The 22,100-nt window shown below is 43.4% G+C and overlaps 1 protein-coding gene across 1 annotated transcript in view; it reads left to right on the plus strand.

Moving 5' to 3' along the window:
* Positions 1 to 1,473: 1,473 nt before the first annotated feature.
* The window catches only part of si:dkey-103g5.4 (uncharacterized), a 52,320-nt gene continuing 31,693 nt past the window's right edge, over positions 1,474 to 22,100 (plus strand). The window contains exons 1-14 of the mRNA XM_036965312.2: positions 1,474 to 1,629; positions 2,696 to 2,875; positions 3,547 to 3,667; positions 3,773 to 3,862; positions 4,923 to 5,100; positions 5,378 to 5,540; positions 5,752 to 5,940; positions 7,665 to 7,839; positions 11,778 to 11,917; positions 12,888 to 12,998; positions 13,277 to 13,482; positions 15,612 to 15,769; positions 16,243 to 16,470; positions 16,693 to 17,028. Coding sequence (XP_036821207.2) covers positions 1,510 to 1,629; positions 2,696 to 2,875; positions 3,547 to 3,667; positions 3,773 to 3,862; positions 4,923 to 5,100; positions 5,378 to 5,540; positions 5,752 to 5,940; positions 7,665 to 7,839; positions 11,778 to 11,917; positions 12,888 to 12,998; positions 13,277 to 13,482; positions 15,612 to 15,769; positions 16,243 to 16,470; positions 16,693 to 17,028 — 2,395 coding nt within the window. The 5' untranslated portion in view covers positions 1,474 to 1,509. The remainder of the gene's footprint in view (positions 1,630 to 2,695; positions 2,876 to 3,546; positions 3,668 to 3,772; positions 3,863 to 4,922; positions 5,101 to 5,377; positions 5,541 to 5,751; positions 5,941 to 7,664; positions 7,840 to 11,777; positions 11,918 to 12,887; positions 12,999 to 13,276; positions 13,483 to 15,611; positions 15,770 to 16,242; positions 16,471 to 16,692; positions 17,029 to 22,100) is intronic.

Consider the following 22,100-nt stretch of genomic DNA (forward strand, 5'->3'; position numbering starts at 1 on the left):
AATCACAACCTGTTCAATATCAGTTCATTGGTAGGATTGATGTGAACAAAGCCTGTAATCTGACCTGGATGCATAGGGTTACCATTTTCAACCCACCAGCCTCCCATGTTACCCTACCTCGCAGGCCTCATCAATTATTCAGTAGGCCAGGGAAAGTGCTGGTCTCCAGTCCCCCACTGAGTCTGGGACAGCAGTAGCAAGATCGTCCAGGACCGGGAGGATGCTAAGGAAGGTAGGGCCAGGAGTATGCAGGCGGCCAACCCTGCTGTTTTGGTGCCTGTATGTCTTCGTGGAGGAGCACACTGTGTATGGCCACAACAGAACTGTGGAAACCAGGGAGATGGAGAGGCCATTTTGTGAGCAAGGTAGACACACTGTATGTCTCTGCATGCTTAGATAGACCTGAGAATAATTATGGTCCTATTGTGAGGCTATTGTGTTTTAGCTGTGTGTGGCATGAGAGACAAAACCTGACTATGCCACCTTGTGACAGCGCATGAAAACCCTTGGTGGTACACTACCACTACCATTTTGTGGTAAAACTCTATTTATTCAAACAGGATTCTATTGTCCAGTGGGAAGTCCCACACCAGTGCCATGTCCGAAGGGTACATTTGGGCCGACGGTTGGTGCTAGTTCCATGGACAGCTGTCTCAGCTGCCCAACCAACCACTACTGTCCGCGACCTGCTCTGACCTCAGGCATACCCTGTGGAGCCTGGGCACAGCAGCCCCTACCTGGCCAGGACAGATGTGTGTGTCTTGGAGAAGGGCAAACCTTCCAGGTGTGTGTATGTGTGTTTGTGTGTGTGTGTTTACGTATGTTCTTGTGTGTGTGTGTGTGTGTGTGTGTGTGTGTGTGTGTGTGTGTGTGTGTGTGTGTGTGTGTGTGTGCGTGCTTGCATGTGTGGGTGCAAAGCCCTTCTTTTATGTTTTGTATTGTGTATCAATGACTCTGTCCTGTCCGTCTTCCGTAGTATCAGGCACACAGGTTGCAGGCAAGAACAGTTAACACAATATACAGTATATCCACTTGGTTCATGGGTTCAATCTGTAGCCCGCGGCTCAGAATGTTTCATATCAAGTTTCAACATAGCCGGAGTCTAATTTCCATCCGCGTCAGTCACCCAGTGACTGTTGAGCCTTCCACTCAGCAGCTCATGTTCAAAGGGGAAATGACTCTAGGTACTCTGAATGACTTCCAGGTATTGGGTGTTGATCTAAGCGTTTTAATGTCAAATCAAATCAAAATCCAATTGTATTTGTCACATGCTTCGTAAACATGTGCGTGGGGAGAGTCCAGTGTGTGTGCTTTGAGTCAAACGAGTTTTGCAAAAGGTCTAATGTCTATTTGTGTGCATGTGTGTGTTTGTGTGTATGTGTTTGTGTGTGATGTGTGTGTGTTGGTATGTGTGTGTGTGTGTGTGTGGGTGGGTGGGTGTGGGTGTGTGTGCACGTGCCAATTTAGGCCAGTGATGGGCACTGCCCCTGTGCCCTAGGGTACCGCCTCATGGGCCAAGGGGACACTTGTTTGCACAGTGTCTATGATATTTGTAGAGATGGGAGAGCGAGGACACAACATGGAACCTGTCTGGACAGGCAGCAGTGGGCACAGCACTGTACCCAGCAGGTTAGGAGAAGATAACTCACCCATGCATGCACACACACACCATGCACACACGCACACGCACACGCACACACACACACACACACACACACACAGAAACTCTACGTATTGTAGTTCATTGAACAAAGTACTGTGTGCAGTACAGGTGTGTTGATAGTACTTTTTTGATAACACAATTTGCTTTACCAAGACATGCATACAAAAACCATGGAAACTGTTTCCATTGATACATTCTATTCTGTGTACAATCATAGACAATGTACAGATGGACCTGTGGCAACATGGGTGTCTACTCTGTGCTAGTCCAACCAATCATTTACATATACAATAGATCTGTGGATCCCAAACTGGGGGCTCGCGGTCACGAGTAAAAAAAAAAACTTACTCTTGAAAGTTGTAACAGTAGAATGCACAAGATGCAATTTTGAAATGTTGTACTCCATAATCTGCTTTCCTTGTCAGTCATTGCATACTGTATCTTAGAGAGCTGTTTATAACTTGTCAGAAATGTCAAGATCAACTGGCCATTGTAGGCTAACCATTTTTAGCTAGGTTTTTTTTATCCCATAGATTGTGTTGTAATGCTTGAGACACTCAAATATCACATGAATACACATTAGACATGGCAACATGTATAGAATTGCTAGAAAATAAGCTTTTAAACCTGCAAAATGTTCTCTTCACCAACATGAGGGTGTGAACAGTGCTTGTGCCCATGTTCCCCAATGCTAGAAGAGGGGCCTGAGTAAAAAGTTTGGGAACCCCTGCACTACGTGACTGACAGCGGGCACTGTTTTGAAGCCACTGCGCCTCTATCTTCGCACTCCCCCACCATTGTAAAAAATATTTTGGAAACCATCGAAATGCATTTATTAATGTCTACATTCGTTTTTGCCACGTTCATTCTATTATTCTATCATTGGCCCATATATAGCATCAGCAATCCAGGGTTTATATACATAATGGAGCCCAACGTAATGTGTAACCTTTTTCCCTTGACTGGCTGCCGCTCAGTCCCAGCCTTTTCCTAGGTCAACAGATCCCAAGTGTTACTCTCTTCCTCTCCCAGGTGTGTCTCTCTCCAGGGGACTACCAGGGCTTTGATGGAGCTCTGGGCCTGTGTCTGTGCAGGGAACCCCCAGAGAGGGCTGTGTGTGGGGGCTGGTGTAGGAGCAGGCCAAAGCTGGCACTGCATTTAGTGTGTGCTGCCGTAGACTTGCAGCTGGTATATAGCAACTCTGAAGGCCAGGTAAGCTATGATGACTTGAGCATGTGTAGGTGAAGAGTTGTATGGCAAACACATTATGCGCACATACTCACACAAGGCACCACACACACACACACACACACACACACACGCACACACACACACACACACACGCACACACACACACACACACACACGCACACACACACACACACACACAAGGCAGCATACATGTATGCGACCAATAAAAATGTGGATTTGATGCACACACACAGGTACAATTATTTGTCTCTCAGAAGTAAAACCATCAAGCGATGTCTGTCATTGAACAACCCCATGCCATGAATAGATAGTGAAAAAACAAACTGATCTATTTTATAATTTCTTAAAACAATAAAATAAAATGTACCAACATTTCTGAACATGGATATATAGCATTTTGGAATGAAACTCTTCAATTACAAACACTTGATCCTGTCCCCTTATCTCCAACCAACATTCATAGGACCATTTTATTGAAAAATGTATGGGTATACAGTACACTAGCTTGAGTTAAAACTTAGCTTGTACAATCACAGACAATGTACGGAAGATGAACTGAATAACTTGGAAATCACATACTTGGATATCATATGCTTGGACATCATAGACAGCCACATAGAGTAACAACCTGACATAGTTATGAGTAAACGGTCCAGTGTTTTCTCTAACAGGTGAGCGTCTCCGGGAGTGTGTTGCTGGAGACCGTGTTCAAACGCTGGGACTCCCAGGGGACCTTGCAGTGTGACGGTCGCCACAATATCTCCCTTCCTGTGTACACAGTGCAAACAAATGGTGAGCTCCTCGGATACAGTGTGGGCCCAGTTACAATAGGCCCTTAATACATGGTAGGACCAATAATAACAATGGCTGTCTTTGTGTGTGTCGGCTTTTTTAAAGATGCAGGGTTCCTTGGTCTCCTCAATGACGTCCCAGCGGAGATTCGGGAGTTATTTCCAGAGAAAAGCATGGGAATGCACAGCTCTACAGGTTACCTATCATCAGAGAATGATTAAAAAAACTTCAGTGCTGTGAAAAAGTATTTTCCCTTCTTTTGCATATTTTTTATAGTAAATGTTGTCAGATCTGCAACCAAAACCTGATATTAGATAAAGGGGACCTGAGTGGACAAATAACACGACAATAAATACTTATTGAATTTATTTCGTAAAAGTTATGCAACACCCAATGCCCCGGTTTGAAAAAGTAATTGCCCCTTTACACTCAATAATTGGTTGTGTCACTTATTGCTGCAGTGACTCCAACCAAACGCTTCCTGTAGTTGTTGAATCAGTCTCTCACATCGCTGTGGAGGAATTTTGGCCCACTCCTCCAGGCAGAACTGTGGTAACTCAGTGACATTTGTGGGTTTTCAAGCATGAACTGCTCGTTTCAAGTCACAACATCTCAATTGGGATTAAGTCTGGACTTTGACTAGGTCATTCCAAAACTTCAAATTTGCTACATTTTAGCCATTTTCATCGTAGACATGATTGTGTGTTTTGGGATCATTGTCTTGCTGCATGATCCAGCTACATTTCAGCTTCAGCTCACAGATGGATGGCCTGACATTCTCCTGTAGATTTCTCTGGTGCAAAATTCATGGTTCCTTCTATGAAAAAAAGTTGTGCAGGTCCTGAGGCAGCAAAGCGTCCCCAAACCATCACACTACCACCTCCATGCTTGACCATTGGTATAAGGTTCTTACTGTGGAATGCAGTGTTTGGTTTTTGCCAGGCATAGATTTTGTTATTTGTAAAGTCAGGTTCCCTTTATCTAATATTAGGTTTTGGTTGAAGATCTGACAACATTCAGTATATAAAAAATATGCAAAATAAGAGAAAATCAGAAATGGGGCAAATACTTTTTCATGACACTGTACATGTTCTCCTAATTTTACTGTCCCAATACACTTACTGATACAATATTCCCTCTGATTAATTCATTAAACCATCCATCCATCAATTCCTCCGTTTGTTTCTTTGTTCGTTTGTTAATTTTTTCATTCATTAATTCAACCATCCATCCCTCCATGACTATTTTCAACCAGGTGACTCTGGTGTCAGAGAGGAAGGAGGGGCTGGGTCTGATTGGTCCAGCAGAGCAACCACCTGGGGAGGAACCATGAACTCCAGCTCTGTGGGGATTCTGAACCCTACTGCATGTCTACACCTACGGGACACACTGCTCTTCACTGTCACCAGACAACATTACCCTCAGTATGATGTGTAAGTCAATCAAACTGTGCTCCTGACAGTGGATTTTCTACACTTTGCTCTCAGAAATTAGTTTTTAATTTGCATAGGACTTCAAGATATGTTTTATAAAATGTCAAACCTCTTCATCTGGGACAGGGTGCTGTTGCAGATCCAACGCACTCCTGAAAGCATTACGGAAAATACACTATCTGCAACAATTATTTTGGCCTTTGGGTATCTTTCTATGAACTGTTTTTCTTTATCCTTTTTTTCTACTGAGCTTCAAACTTCCTGTCTTGTTGTCCAGAGAGAACCTGTACAATACCAACCGTGACTTTGACTGGGGTCCTCTGAGGCGGCTGGCTGAGGACCTGACACTGGCCAGGACACCGCCGACACTCTTCTCATTGGTCTTCACTCAGCCTGGGGTGTACGCCTTCAAACTCAGCGATCATCAATACAAACACATGGTATTACCCTGTTTGCTCAAACGTGGCCTTAGAGGTTCTTACCCATTGAACAAAATGGGTGAAAGATACAATCGTTGTATAGTAATGCCCTGCTCCTCTTCGTTTTTCTTTTATTGTGTTATGGAGTAACTTTGAACTGATAAAAGGGAAATCCATAAGCCTTCCCAGTATCTAAAGCCAATATGCTCACGTGCTCCTCTGCTCCTCACAGTATGTGAGGGTAATGCCAGCAGGTGGACAGTGCTATGAGGCTGGACCGTTCTTCCCCACTGTCCCCTATCATGTGATAAGAATGGGCATCGCCAAGAGACGACACCTGCTTTTACGCCCTGACTGGTTGGTGACAGGAGGACTGCTGCTTGGCGCTGTGGTCATCCTCAGCCTGTGTGTGACGCTGCTGGTGAGAGCACTTCTTGGCGTTGACACACACATGCGTCCTCACAGGCATGCCTTGATTGCAAGCGCACACACACGTCCATAAACATTATTGGCAAGTGTAATTGGGAAATTTCAGATTAGAATATGCATATGTGTAACAGTTAAGAACGTAGTTGAGTGGGGTCAGTCGAGCCAAATGGTTAGTTGAGTCACCCGTTCTTTCTAGGAAACTATACATAAAATGAATCACGTTGTAACGGTTTTCTTGCGGTGAAGGAGAGGCGGACCAAAATGCAGCGTGGTTTCTATTCATGGTTCTTTAATAAAGCAACTCCACATGAACAAACTAACAAAACAAGAACCGTGAAAACCTAAACAGCCCTATCTGGTGCAAACACAGAGACAGGAACAATCACCCACAAACACACAGTGAAACGCAGGCTACCTAAGTATGATTCTCAATCAGAGACAACTAATGACACCTGCCTCTTATTGAGAACCATACTAGGCCGAAACATAGAAATACCCAAATCATAGAAAAACAAACATAGACTGCCCACCCCAACTCACGCCCTGACCATACTAAATAATGACAAAACAAAGGAAATAAAGGTCAGAACGTGACACACGTGACCAAATATTTAGGAAAAAAAGAGAGAACGAAAAGTGGTAAGCAAGTTCGGTTCAAAAAACAGATTTTCACAAAGTCAGATTAAAATGTGTTGTGTTGTAGCTTTCATGATGCTTGTATCTAAACCAAAGCTGATCATTTTAATACTGTTCTATACATCAGTTAGAGTCTCTATAAGCTTATACAGTATATGCAGTCCTAAACCAAGCATGAAAGTGCATCTGTGTAGCTGTGTGGGCTAATATAGTCAAAATGGTTGCTGTGGGGCAGTGGTGGAAAGCACATACTGTAAGTAATACTTTAAAGTATTTTTTTTGGGGGGGGTATCTGTACTTTTATATTTTTGACAACTTTTACTTCACTACATTCCTAATGAAAATAATGTACTTTTTCCCTGACACCCAAAAATACATTTTGACTGTTTAGTAGGACAGGAAAATGGCCAAATTCACGCACTTATCAAGAGAACATCCTTAGTCAATCCCCACTGCCTCTGATCTGGTGGACTCACTAAACACAAATGCTTTGTTTGTAAATTAATGTCAGTGTTGTAGTGTGCCCCCTGGCTATCCATAAAATAAAATAAAAACAAGAAACTTCTGCCGTCTGGTTTGCTTAATATAAGCAATTTGAAGTATTATTTTAATGGATGACTATCACTTTAACTTGAGTAATTTTCGGTTAAGGTATCTTTACTTTTACTCATCTTTACTTTTACTTATTTGGGAACCTTTTCCACCACTGTATATTTCCTTTCTGTATTGCACATGATGTTCAGTGTTCTATTTGTGACACTCAAGGTGCGGGTTGATGGTCACTAGACCTGGATACTGGATGTTCTGGATTATTTTCATATCTGTTGATTGCAGCCAGAATGGAAGTACAAGGACACTGAGTATTCACTGTTCTATTGTATTGATGACATTCTGTGAACACTATGATTCTGTAGCAGGTGACAAATTCATTTCCTGTTTTGTGTTTTGACTTTTTGACTACAAGCCTCTCGGGCTGCTGTTGACTACCTTTAAGATTCTAGTGGAGCAAAGGTCACGCACATTGTGCACACAATTCTGTTTTTACACACAAGTCAGACAGATTTGTATTCCCATGTGTAGATCTTGTTTCGGGAGTATGGCTGGCCAGAGAAAGTGGCCACCAGAGCCCAGTACCGTACACTCCAGCTCCAGTACCCCATGGAAGACTACGCCTCAAAGGGTTCCAGGGTGACGACATTAAAGAAGTACCACAGAAACCTCCAGGCCAGGATGACAGACGCCTCTATACAGCCCGGTACAGTACAATATATCCTACTCACTCTTCACCCACCATAGCCCACAGGCAAGCAATCTACCCAACCACCTTACTATACAACATTCCCAGGGACCGGACCATAGTATAACAGCTTACACCTTTACTACCTTACACAACTCTGTTTACACAATGGGGAGACTGACCCTTAGACACCCAAAAAGCCACAACCAATCACACTCTGGTGTGGTGCTTGCAAAATACCACCATTCACGTGCATGCTCACGCAATATCAACAGACAACTGAAACCATCTTGATCAAGTTGGACAATCAGCCCAAATATACTTAGATTTGTTATATTTATATTTTGGCAATTTAGATTTTTTCAATTTACATTTGCTACGAAATCACTGCAGTGGTGTAAGAACAAGACCAGTATACAGAAAATTATGCTCAGTAGCTGATTCAGCATAATATAGAGTGGAAAAATTGTTTTATGTGAACGAATGATATTGTAGACAGGACAATCAGTGCAAGACAGTACAATAGGGGCACAATGTTACAGTAATATCAGTAGCGTGGGTAGAATCACTGGGGAAGACAAGCCAGAAAAAAAGCCATATTACAACATATGTGTTGTGATAATCGCATTGTTTGCTGTATAACCTGTTAGTTCAATCAATCAACCAATCAATCAAATATATTTATAAAGCCCTTCTTACATAAGCTGATATCACAAAGTGCTGTACAGAAACCCAGCCTAAAACCCCAAACAACAAGCAATGCAGGTGTAGAAGCACAGTGGCTAGGAAAAACTCCCTAGAAAGGCCAGAACCTAGGGAAGAAACCTAGAGAGGAACGAGGCTATGAGGGGTGGCCAGTCCTCTTCTGGCTGTGCCGGGTGGAGATTATAACAGAACATGGCCAAGATGTTCAAATGTTCATAGATGACGAGCAGGGTCAAATAATAATAATCACAGTGGTTGTAGAGGGTGCAACAGGTTAGCACCTCAGAAGTAAATGTCAGTTGGCTTTTCATAGCTGATCATTCAGAGAATCTCTACCGCTCCTGCTGTCTCTAGAGAGTTGAAAACAGCAGGTCTGGGACAGGTAGCACATTCGGTGAACAGGTCAGGGTTCCATAGCCACAGGCAGAACAGTTGAAACTGGAGCAGCAGCACGACCAGGTGGACTGGGGACAGAAAGGAGTCATCAGGCCAGGTAGTCCTGAGGCATGGTCCTAGGGCTCAGGTCCTCAGAAAGAAAGAGAGAAAGAAAGAGAGAATTAGAGAGAGAGAATTAGAGAGCATATTTAAATTCACATAGAACACCGGATAAGACAGGAGAAATACTCCAGATATAACAGAGTGACCCTAGCCCCTCGACCTAAACTATAGCAGCATAAATACTGGAGGCTGAGGCAGGAGGGGTCGGGAGACACTATGGCCCCGTCCGACGATACCCCCAGACAGGGCCACACAGGCAGGATATAACCCCACCCACTTTGCCAAAGCACAGCACCCACACCACTAGAGGGATATTTCCAACCACCAACTTACCATCCTAAGACAAGGCCTAGTATAGCCCACAAAGATATCCCCCACGGCACAACCCAAAGGGGGGCGCCAACCCGGACAGGAAGATCACGTCAGTGACTCAACCCACTCAAGTGATACACCCCTCCTAGGGACGGCACCAGTAAGCCAGTGACTCAGCCCCTGTAATAGGGTTTGAGGCAGAGAATCCCAGTGGAGAGAGGGGAACTGGCCAGGTAGAGACAGCAAGGGCAGTTTGTTGCTCCAGTGCCTTTCCGTTCACCTTCACACTCCTGGGCCAGACTACACTCAATCATAGGACCTACTGAAGAGATGAGTCTTCAATAAAGACTTAAAGGTTGAGACCGAGTCTACATATCTCACATGGATAGGCAGACCATTCCATAAAAATGGAGCTCTATAGGAGAAAGCCCTGCCTCCAGCTGTTTGCTTAGAAATTATTGGGACAACAAGGCCTGCGTCTTGTGACCTTAGCGTACGGTAGGTATGTATGGCAGGACCAAATCGGAAAGATAGGTAGGTAGTTCTTATGCCTTGCTACAGTGAGATATGTGCCTTGCTACCGTGATATATAGGCCAAGACAATAAGAAGACACAGTGGCAGAATAAATTCAACCACAACTTTGTTTCATCACAAAACCAGAGAGCAACCTCTGTCCACAAAGCATGTGACATGTAACAAACAGTTACATTACCTACAGCATAGTCAGGCAAGTTAATGTCTCCGACATTTTCAGACTACTAAACAACTATTAATTTAGAAGCACAGAGTTACCGCAAGTTGCAAGGAAACAGGAGCTGCTTCCACTATTCCAGCACCATTTCAACTTCAATATTTCAACATAATCAAATCACCTACACTTAGTCTAATACAGTGATACCAAAAACAATTTAGTCCAATCAACATAAGCTAAATATGATGTGGCTGTCCATGGTTCTGATTTCTTTGTGTATGCATGCTTGCGTGCAAGTAGAAAAACATGTTGACTCACCCAGTTTGTAGAGAAACGCCAATGCCATCCTCCTCTCTTTCATGAGACGAAACGGTCTATAACTCGGTCATACATTACGCTTTAAGTTTTTGATGTCATAGGCTACCTGGCTAAAAAGCTCGCTAGCCTAACTTCCTTTCATGGGCAACGTTAGCTAGTTAACATTAGCCTACTACAACTAGCTACATATTGAACTTCTATCCTCTCAGGCCAGGGGCACAAAGTATGACTTTATGGTTGGATCAGAATCGCCATTAAAATCAATGGCCAGTACGGAGAATTAAGTAAAACCCACAAGTCCAAATCCCTGAGTTATGAAGGACAGTTTTAGCTAGTTAGCTAGCCTCCAGAGGACAACAACACAATGAGATGGGGCTGAGGAGTATTTATGTCTGTAATAAAGCCCTTTTGTGTGGAAAAACTCATTCCAACTGGCTGGGTCTGGCTCCCCAGTGGGTGAGCCTGGTTCCCAAGTGGGTGGGCCTATGCTTCTGCCCATATTAACTAATGTATATAGGCCTAGGCTACAATATGCCCATATAAAGGAATGTATATATAATATTTGTAGCCATACGTGATTTAATGAAAAGCAGCAAACATATGCATTTAATGAAAGACTCATGAACACAATCTTGCAATAGTCTATAGCTGGCTTCACACACAGCTTCCCCAGCGCTTCACAGCTTCCCGGGTAAACTCGACATATTGTAGCCTCACGGGAATGAACGAGCTGTAGCGGTGCTTCAGGTGAGTTTCATTCATCCTCTTGCGAATTGAAGGAAAAGTATGATACCCTAAAGCCTGGCTTCCTTTGACACTCATGAACACATGCCTCTGAATACAGATATCAGTTAGTCACAGTGGGCCACATCCTAACTGGAGATCTGTGCACGTAACTCCGACTTTCATGTATATCATTCATGAGTATCAATTTGAGACTAAATTTGAGTTAAGAGCATGGATCTCAAGTTAGGATTCGGCTTATTAGTATTAATAAGCTAATAAAACAAAATACCTATTCAGGATAACCTCCCTTGTTGAATATTTATCTTTGTTGCCCTCATATATACACACACACACATATATATATATATATATATATATATACATATATATATATATATATATACACACACACACACAAACACAAACACATATATATATATGGGAGGTTATCCTGAATAGGTATCTTGTTTTATTAGCTTATTAATACTAATTGGGAAGACACTGGTTGAATTAACATTGTTTCCACATTAAACCAACGTGGAATAGACGATGACTTGACGTCTGTTCCCAGTGGGATTTAGCAAATGCTTTTGTCCAAAGTGACTTACATATGGGTGGCGCCAGCGGGAATCAAATCCACAGCCCTTGGTTTGCAAGTGCATACGTCATGCTATTCATTCTGTGTTCTATTTCATTCTGTGGTAGCCCTGCACTTGGAGGCAGATGAGTTCTGGGATTATGAGCATCAGGTGGACCTGGAGGCTTTCAGCACTAACACCTTCTACAGCATCCTACTAAAACACAGTGTGTCTGTCACCGCTAGACTGAGCCAGCTCAGAGGAGAGGTATAACCTTGCAGAAATGGAATAACAATAGTATTATAGAATTATAATGTAACTCTATAGGATTAGATTTTTTTATTTTTATAGATTGAGCAACATGATCTCACAAACTCACAGCTATTTGACATTTATATACTGTATGTACATGTATTTCTATAGGTAAGCCAAACCTCGCACCAAACCTCTCACTCTCTCACCTTCCCAAGCCTCAAATATCCCGAACGCAAAGTCCAAGTAAATCGAGACAATGTCATATTGTATAGTCTTCTCATATTGTATGACATATTGGAATGCTTGTGTTTTTTTGGGTTACACCCGTTTTTCACCATATTCAGGGCCGGTCCTAGCCTTTTTGGGGCCCTAAGCACCTCATGGGCAAAACATTTTAGTGGCCCCACTTTTTTAAAAGCGGAGAGAAGAAAATGACATTTAAAAATAAGTTTGCTGCAATTCTACAGATTTTTGTCATGGGGTGGAGAGAAGATTTAGCAATTTTATAAAAGATTTTATGCAATTCTACTCATTTTGTTTTGGGGGCACAGAGACAAATGTGCAGTTTTATCGCTAATTTCCATCAATTATACACATTTTGCCATAGAGTTGAGATACATTTTTGTAGTTTAAAAGAATTTTCTGCAATTCTACACATTTTTCCATTAGTTATGCCATGTCCTTTATTCCTCGGAGAGAGGGGTTACAGTCAAGGTGTGCCATTATCAACGGCAACCCTGGAGCAATTAGGGTTAAGTGCCTTGCCCAAGTGCACATCGGCACATTTTTCACCTTGTTGTCTCGGGTATTTGAACTAGCAACATTTGGAGGTCAGGGCCCCTGCGCAAGTGCCCTGCATGCCTGGTTGGTCATTTGACCATGATTAGTACAAGTTTAGATAACTGGCTAAACTTTCTTTGTGAACCCTGTTTCGGAGACAGAAACTTGCTATGCTCTACAGTGTTTGTTTGTGTGTGTGCAGGTGAAGGACCTGTATCAGGGGGTGATGGACAAGCTGAAGGGGCTCCAGCTGCAGCCGGGCTGGTCTGCAGTTGGGAAGACCAGGGAGGGCTATGAGAGGCTGCGGAGGCAGGTGTGTGTTGCCCTGACCTGAATCAAATACATGATACGCTGTACAAACACCAACGGAGCTAATGAAATAGTCCCCGAAGTGCAAACATCAAGCTAAATCAAGTGCACCTTGTATTTGACCCAGGTCTCATTGTTTCACGTGCATTGCATTCTATACTAACATTGTGGTAGGTAAAGTACTGCAATACCAGATGCTATCCCCCTGTTGACATAAGAGGGCATTGTCATGTGCCACTGTGATCCGCTGTTGCCTCCATCTCTCCCACTAAACACCACCAGGTGGAGCAGGAGGTGATCCGACGTAGGTCCCTGGCCCAGCAGCTCAGGCATCTCTTGGACAGTCAGCTCGGGGTCCTGAGGACAGAGCTGATGGCCCAGCAGACGGTGCACAGGACCTTCGGGGCCCATCTCAGGGAGTGTGTGAGGCTACTGGGCCAAGCAGTGGACAACACTGACCACCCTCTCTGGGATGAACACCCACAACAGTAATGTCTGAATCTGTGTCCCTTGTCTCTTCCTGTCATGCCTGTGTGTTCTGGAAAGAGCTTTGAACTACAGCTGTTTTTAATTGGCCAGGGGTATTAATGAGAATATTACAGTTTTTCTCAATCCCGTACAAGCATGTCTTGTACCAATGTTGTCATTTTACAAAACAAAGTCCACAAAAACACAGAACTCGGTGGCCTTTTGCAAAACTCAAAACATAAAAACATTAATCAAAACTATATTATACTGTCAAAATTTCTAAATGAATAAATTCATCAAAAGACCACGACTGCCTGCGAAAAGATTAACGCAACCATACTTCTCTCGAGTCAAAGTGAACAAAAAAGAAACATTTTTAAAAATCCAGAAGATCAACACATTTTCTTTGTAGAAACTAAATCATGATGGTCAAAATTGGAAGAACAACTATCCAAAGGTGCATAATTATGGGTCATTACTCTCCTTTTATGCATATTTCACCAAACAATTTTAAACACATAAAAGTGCACGCTGACCAGGTCGCTAGGTCGCTAGGTGTACGGTGTTTTCTCAGACACATTGGTGCGGCTGGCTTCCGGGTTGGATGCGCGCTGTGTTAAGAAGCAGTGCGGCTTATTCTACAATGTAGAAAATAGTAAAAATATAAAGGAAAAACCCTTGAATGAGTAGGTGTGTCCAAACGTTTGACTGGCACTGTATGTACAAGTAGTACCAGTACCAGATCAATGAGCATCAGTACGAGGTATTTGAGGTAGATATGTACATGAAGGCAGGGTAAAGTGACTAGGCATCTGAATGGATAATATTTGTAAAATAAAGAACAGAGTATCAACAGCAAATGATGATTGTGAAAGTGTGTGTGTGGGAGTATGCGTGTGTGTGCTGTGTCGGTATGCGTGTATGTGTTATGTGTGCGGCTGGCTTCCGGTTTGGATGCAGCTGTGTAGTGTTTGTGAATGTGTCAGGGGTTTGTGTGGGAGTGACAGTGTAGTGTGTGTGAGTGAGTGAGTTTGTTTGTTTGTTGTGTATATCATGTCTAGTGAGTGTGAGTAGGGTCAGTGCAGATCGTTTGTGTACCATTAATTGATGATTTAGCAGTCTGGCTTTTTAGTAGTCTTATGGCTTGTTTGCTGGATGGTAGCAGAGAGAACCGTTTATGGCTTGGGTGGCATTTTTTCAGGCCTTCCTCTGAAACTACCTAATATAGAGGTCCTGGATGGTGGGGAGCTCAGCCCCAGTGATGTACTGGGCTGTCCGTACCACCCTTTGTAGCGCTTTGCTGTCAAGGGTGGTGAAATTGCCATACCAAGCGGTGATGCAGCCAGTCAAGATGCTCTCGATGGTGCAGCTGTAGACATTTGAGGATTTGAGGGCCCATGCCAAATCTTTTCTGCCTACTGGGGGAAAGAGGAGCTGTCGTGTCCACTTCACGACTGTGTGGGTGTGTGTGGTCCATGTTAAGTCCTTAATGACGTGGACGCCAAGGAACTTGAAGCTCTTGACTTGCTCCACAACAACCCCGTCGATGTGGATGGGGGCATGCTCTCCCCTCTTTCTCCTATAGTCCACAATCAGCTCCTTGGTCTTACTGACGTTGAGGGAGAGGTTGTTGTCCTGGCACCACACTGCTAAGTCTCTGACCTCCTCCCTGTAGGCTGACTCATCGCCATCGGTGATCAGGCCTACCACGTCTGTGTCGTCAGCAAACTTGGTGATGGTGTTTGAGTCATGCAAAGCCATGCAGTTGTGGGAGAACAGGGAGGACAGGAGGGGACTAAGCACACACCTGAGGAGCCCTCGTGTTGAGAGTCAGCGTGGAGGAAAAGTTGTTGCCTACCGTTACCACCAGGGCCTGGTGGGGGTTCAGTCCCAGGGTCCACAGCTCGGTGATGAGCTTGTTTATCCTTGCCTTCAACAGCAGTTATATGCTGATCAATTAACAACAATGGAGAAATGAAAAACATCAGGAATACAGCAGCCCTTTAGAACAGGAGCTCTACAGCCAAGTTAGATAGACCTTGCTATGATGAGAGCTTTGTGGTACACAGTTAGAACCTTGAGTTTTCCCAATGCCTGACAATGTTACCTGACCAGAAATAAACTCTGGGCCCTATGATCTTTAATACAGTGTTGTTCAGAGGGTGGCGTCACTGGCATCCGAGATGGCAGAGCAGGTGTCGGGGGAGTGCCAACGACAGGGGGCATGGGCGACCCTGGGAGAGGGCACAGGGGCGAAACTTCTGTGTCCCGACACTGGCTCAGTCCTTAGCAAGGAGGACATCATAGGTGAGACCTCTTACCATACTGCACCAAGCTTGAAACCGAATGCTTAATCATTAAATAACATATACAGTATCTTACAGTACAGGCACACAACTGCAATAAACAGTCATTCTAGAATCTATTATCTGTCCCTGCTAAATTTCAGAAGTTCACAGAAATACATATTTTATATGAATGAAGATAAAAAAAAATAGTAGTTACACACAGGAGTCACCATGATTTGTGTTGCGTTCACTCCAAAGCTGTAGCAAGTGAAATGACACCACCTTGTGGTAGAAAGATGTTATGTTTTTGTCAATGGGACAATATACGTATAATGCAAATCAGCCTATGTTCCAGTCAGATTAATTTTGCTTCATAGACACATTGGCTGTGGTAAGAGACTTAAGTCAGATTTACTGAAATATTGTTATAAAGTTTGACATATTGCTTCCTATGAGGTGGATCAAATTATTTTCCAACTTCATTTCTTCCAGCCCCTGACGGGTCAGTGCGTGCCTGTGGAGCGGTCCAAACAGACTCTGTCACAGGTCTCATACTACCGAAACCCCACACCCACATGCTCCTGGCCAGCGGGCACAGTATGCCAGTGCCCCCTGACTTCTTCCTCCACCCTCAGACTGGCAGACTGCTGCCCGTAGCTGGCAACGTGGGCTATGACCCAGCCAGCTCTATCCTAGTCTTCACAACAGACTCATGTACAGGTGAGTCAAGAGCGCTGTGTGGTAACCACAACTAGAGATCGATAGTACATGCATTACGACTTTGTAATGCACTTTAACTTTGTAGGTTTACGTACAAAACACATACAAACAATTCACTCTCACTTTTTAAAGGAATAGTAGTGATTTAGATTCACTCAAATCCAAATGTATGATATAGACAAGGTTGTAGATACTTAAAAATGTCCTGCTCCTTGTTATCAGGGGATATGAGAAAGTGGGAGTTTCCCCTCCTGCCGTTTGTGCCATACCCCCTCTCCCGCCATTCAGCCCAGCCCGTGACCACCCAACTGAGAGGCCTCCGCCCTGGACAAAGACTGCTGCTAGGGAGACCCATGTGTGACCCTGACACAGGCGTCCTGGTGCCCATTTTAGCTGTGACCATCCACCCTCAGACTGGGCTGGTGTACCCCCTGGGAGGTGTGCATGTGTGCCCCCTCACCCGACTGCCCCAGCCCATCCAGGTGGGCTCTCCCATGTTGGACCCCATGACAGGAAATGTGGTGCTGATTGCCGGAGTCAGTCTAGATCCAATAACAGGTCAGTACTGCCTGGGTGAACAAATTACCCCCATAAATACTGTAGTATTACTATATTTATATACTATTCACTGTAGTGTTTTACAGGCTTTACTAAAGTGTTTTTGCGGTCACCTTATAGGCCTACTGTCATTAGCGTATGGATTGGTTGCGCATTGGTGTCTAGTTGTAGGTTAGTTTTCTCGTGAAATTGTTGACTGGAGCAAATCGAGTCTGAGTCAAGACCAAGAGACAAGAAGGGGGACAAGGGGTCTGAGATAGAGTCAAGGCCGCGACCAGAAAAATACGAGTCCAATTCAAGACCATGATTGTAATTTTGTCAAATCACCACCATACTAAGAGTTCCAAATGCCCAGTATGGATTTATAAAATAATGATTATAATAATATAAAAATCATTAACATTTATATTGTTATTCTCAATGATTTTCTGATTGAATCTTTTCAGTTTTTGTTGGAAATCAGGATTTTTCTTTGCTGGTCTCTGGGGATATGAAACTAGCTAGTTAAGTCAGCCATTGGATAGGCCATCAGAAGCTAGATAAAGGCATCTACCATTCAACTTTACAAAAACTTATAGAAACTTCTGCCTTCTTGAAGGCCAACAAGTCACTGAGCAGTAGTTTTCCTATGGTCCGGCTAGCTAGCTTTTATTGCCGGCTAGTTTGCAGAGGATGCAGCAGGTGTTATCAAGGTGGATGTTGTAGCTCATTTGTTAGCTTCTCCTTTTTCAAAAATAACTTTCAAAAATAAGTTCATTTTCAAATTATCATCATCTGATGAGTGGGACTGTGCCATCTCTATGAAAATAACTTGTGTGTGAAACATTGTTGCATTTAACGTAGAACTGACAGTATTTTAGCAACATGAAATTGTATTAAAATCTGTTCATATACACCCCCAGGAAGAATATGATACTGAAAAAAAAAAATAATAATCTGACAAGCGACCAATTTGGTCATTTTCACGTTTTCATAAATTCTTAGAATGTTTGGGAATTACGTATACTAAGGCATTTGTGAAAATGTTATAGCAATCAATGTAGAGTGAGAAAGCGGCTATGGGTTTGGACAATTTATAGACACTGCAGTGGATAGTGATTTACATTTGTGGATTGGTGATTTACATTTGTGGATTGGGGATTTACATTTGTGGATTGGGGATTTACATTTGTGGATTGGGGATTTACATTTGCGAATACATTTGGTATGATGTTGATCCCATACACCTCACTCTGACCATTTTTACTCGCCGGAGCAGAGCTGGTTAGGCTGTTTACATTTTATCTACAGCGTACTTGACTAACTATCTTTTTTTGCCCTAATGTTTACTGACACTGGTCATATTCAGCAGTTGTTGCACGTTTGTAAATTCATCAGTTGTTCTGCGCTCTGGCACAGTCAGAAGAGAGTGCTCTGAAATCGGAGTAGATTGCCAGAGTGAATTTGCGAACGCAAGACATATGCTAACTGTATAACAGTTGTTCAAGTTATGGCAAGCTAACCAGATGACGCCTGCATCTCTAGCTGTGTATAGCCACCGAAAAACAATATGATATGAGGGGAAAAAGTCAGTCACTCACCCACTCCTCCAATGGCAAGACATGACATCCTTCTAGCACAGGCCTGGGCAATTATTTTCCATGGAGGGCCACATTAGAATATTTTTTTTTGCCATTGCAGGCCAGAATCTTATTACAAAATCAAATCAAGACCCCTGTTTGGGTCAATTAACATCTGTGACTCTAGCTGTCTGCATCTGGGGCTTCCCTAAAACATGATACCAGGTGAATCCAGGTGAAAAGCTGTTAAACTGTTAAATCCACTTCAATCAGTTTAGATGAAGGGAAGGTTAAAGAAGGATTTTTAAGCCTTGAGACATGGATTTGGTATCAAATCAAATCAAATTTTATTTGTCAAATACACATGGTTAGCAGATGTTAATGCAAGTGCAGCGAAATGCTTGTGCTTCTAGTTCCGATCATGCAGTAATATCTAGTAATCTAACAATTTCACAACAACTACCTTTTGCACACAAGTGTAAAGGAATGAATAAGAATATGTACATTTAAATATATGGATGAGCGATGGCCGAACGGCATAGGCAAGATGTAGTAGATGATGTAGAGTACAGTATAACCATATGAGATAAGTAATATAGGGTATGTAAACATTATATAAAGTGGCAATGTTTAAAGTGACTAGTGATACATTTATTACATCCAATTTGTAATTATTAAAGTGGCTAGAGATTTGAGTCAGTATGTTGGCAACAGCCACTCAATGTTAGTGATGGCTGTTTAACAGTCTGATGGCCTTGAGAAAGAAGCCGTTTTTCAGTCTCTCGGTCCCAGCTTTGATGCACCTGTATCATCCTTCTGGATGATAGCGGGGTGAACAGGCAGTGTCTCGGGTGGTCGTTGTCCTTGATGATCTTTTTGGCCTTCCTGTGACATTGGGTGGTGTAGGTGTCCTGGAGGGCAGGTAGTTTGCCCTGGTGATGCATTGTACAGACCTCACTACCCTCTGGAGAGCCTTCCGGTTGTGGGCGGAGCAGTTGTCGTCCCAGGCGGTGATACAGCCCGACAGGATGCTCTCAATTGTGCATCTGTAAAAGTTTGTGAGTGTTTTTGGTCACAAGCTGAATTTCTTCAGCCTCCTGAGGTTGAAGAGACGCTGTTGCGCCTTCTTCACCACTGTCTGTGTGGGTGGACCATTTCAGTTTGTCTGTGATATGTACGCCGAGGTACTTACAACTCCTCCCAATCTGCAGACAGTTCTGTACAGTATGCATGAAGCAAGGATTTTAAAGTTTAATGAAAACGTTCCAAAGCTCCCTGGCTCTGGGCATGGAACGCAGTAGACTTGTTGTGTTTAACTTTAAGCTGTTTGAGAACCTGAGCAAATAAATGGGAGGTAAAGTTAGACCCCAGATCTGACTGAATGATTTTTGGAATCCCAAATGTTGAAATAAATTGAGTTAACGCTTTAACTACTGATTTTGAAGTTATGGTACGCAAGGAACTGCCGGATATCTGGTTGCTTGACACATAACAGTTAATAAGTAGCTATGACCTGACTTGGACCTTGGTAAAGGCCCAACACAATCGATAATAAGATGCTCAAAAGGTTGCCCTATGGCTGGTATTGGATACAAAGGTGCTGGCTTTACAACCTGGTTTGGCTTGCTTGTGCGCTGACACGTATCACAAGTTTTAATAAACTGAGATACATCCCGCTTTAAACTTGGCCAGAAAAAAATAACGAAGTATGCGATCATAGGTTTTACGAACACCCATATGACCTGCCACATCACCATGTGAAGTTTGCAACACTTTATTTGGCAAAGTAGTATGTACAACTATTTGAAAGACTGGTTCTCCTAGACCCTGATCATAGCGTGGAACCCATTTCCTGACCAACAGCCCAACAAGAAGAAAATAACACTGAGCACTATTCCTCACCACTAAATCAGGAACAACTTTATCAAACAGATCAGCTAAGTTAGTGTCGGCCTTTTGCTCAGCCATCAATGAATCTCTAGAACTAGGCAACTGTCCTGTCTGGAGTTTGACTGGCAACTCAAGACTTTCTGGCTTACTCTTACTCTGAAACATTTTGGTTGCCATCTACCAGGGACACTACACCATCTGAAATAAAGGCTGAAAAATCACAGTGGGAAGACTGAGAATCAAACTCAACGAGTGGCTGAAAAAGCTCACCCTGGTGGTCAGAGGCTACAACAAGACTTGCCATCACAGCAGGTTTAACTTGACCTGACTTTTTCGATTTAAGCAGAGGACAATCTTTCTTCCAATGCCCTTCAACTAAACAGTAGCGACAGGTATTAGCATTAACCGGTGCTTTAAGTTCTCCAGAGCCAAACTTCTGCTGAGGTCTTTGGAAAGAAGCCCCAGAAAAAGGTGACCTACTATTCTCAGGAGTAAAGTTATTTTTATGGTACATGTCACTGTTTGACTCAAAATGGCTTTTATGTGTTAGCCTGTACTCATCTGCAAGGATTGCTGTATCACTTGGAGACTTAGCTTTACGTTCATTCATGTATGTAGTAACCTGGTCAGACACAGAATTTTTGAACTGTTCTAACACAATCAAATTAGACAGACCCTCAAAAGTACTGTGAGCGGACCAACTAATTGGGCGTCACTCTAAAGCGGGAAGGTGGAATAAACGAGTCAGGAGTAGGTTTTCTTGATTGAACACAGTTCTCTATTGAGGGTATTTGGTCAACACAAACACTCCAACATAATCAATGAAAATCTCCCAAGGAAAAACATACATCTTCTTCTCCAGATCAAACAGGAACACAATAGGATGATCTTTAAACTACAACAACGGTCACGGGATTGTCACCGTCTTAGTGGTTCTTCAGTCTTGGTGGCCATCTTCCAGAGATAGTTTTCCCCCCCTCTCTGCTGGTTCCATACTCTCTCTTTGAAGGAGAATATGTCATTAGTACTGTCAGCTGTGCTTAATTGCCTCTGGTTACCTTGCCTCCCATGCCTTGTTGGGCTACTATCCGTGAGCCCAGCCTGCCCTCTGGTGGTCCTTCGACATACCTTCCCCTTCAGGACCGAACCGGAGGGTCGGGCGCCAGTCTTGGTCACGTCGGGACAGCGCGTCTGCATTCCCGTTCCTCGATCCGGCCCTGTGGATGACATGGAAAGAGAACGGTTGTAAAGACAAAAAACATCTGGCTATTCTGTTGTTATTGTTTCTCTTACCAGCCATCCACGTGAGGGGCACATGGTCAGTAACTAATGCAAACCTCCGACCCAGTAGGTAGTACCGGAGATAATCGAGGGCCCACTTCATGACTAAGGCCTCTTTCTCTACAGTAGCATACCTCTGTTCTCGATCGCTGAGCTTCCTACTTATGAAGAGAATCGGCTTCTCTGCTTCGCCTTTACCCTAAGCTAGTACGGCCCCGAGCCCCGTATCCGAGGCGTCAACCTGCACAATGAACTCTTGTGAGAAGTCCAGAGCCTGTAGAACGGGATCAGAACACAGGCCATCTTTTAGCAATTGAAAGGCCTCTTCCGTCTCGTCTTTCC

Source organism: Oncorhynchus mykiss, chromosome 27 (assembly GCF_057628025.1).
Source record: "Oncorhynchus mykiss isolate SJ-2025 chromosome 27, ASM5762802v1, whole genome shotgun sequence".
NCBI lineage: Eukaryota > Metazoa > Chordata > Actinopteri > Salmoniformes > Salmonidae > Oncorhynchus > Oncorhynchus mykiss.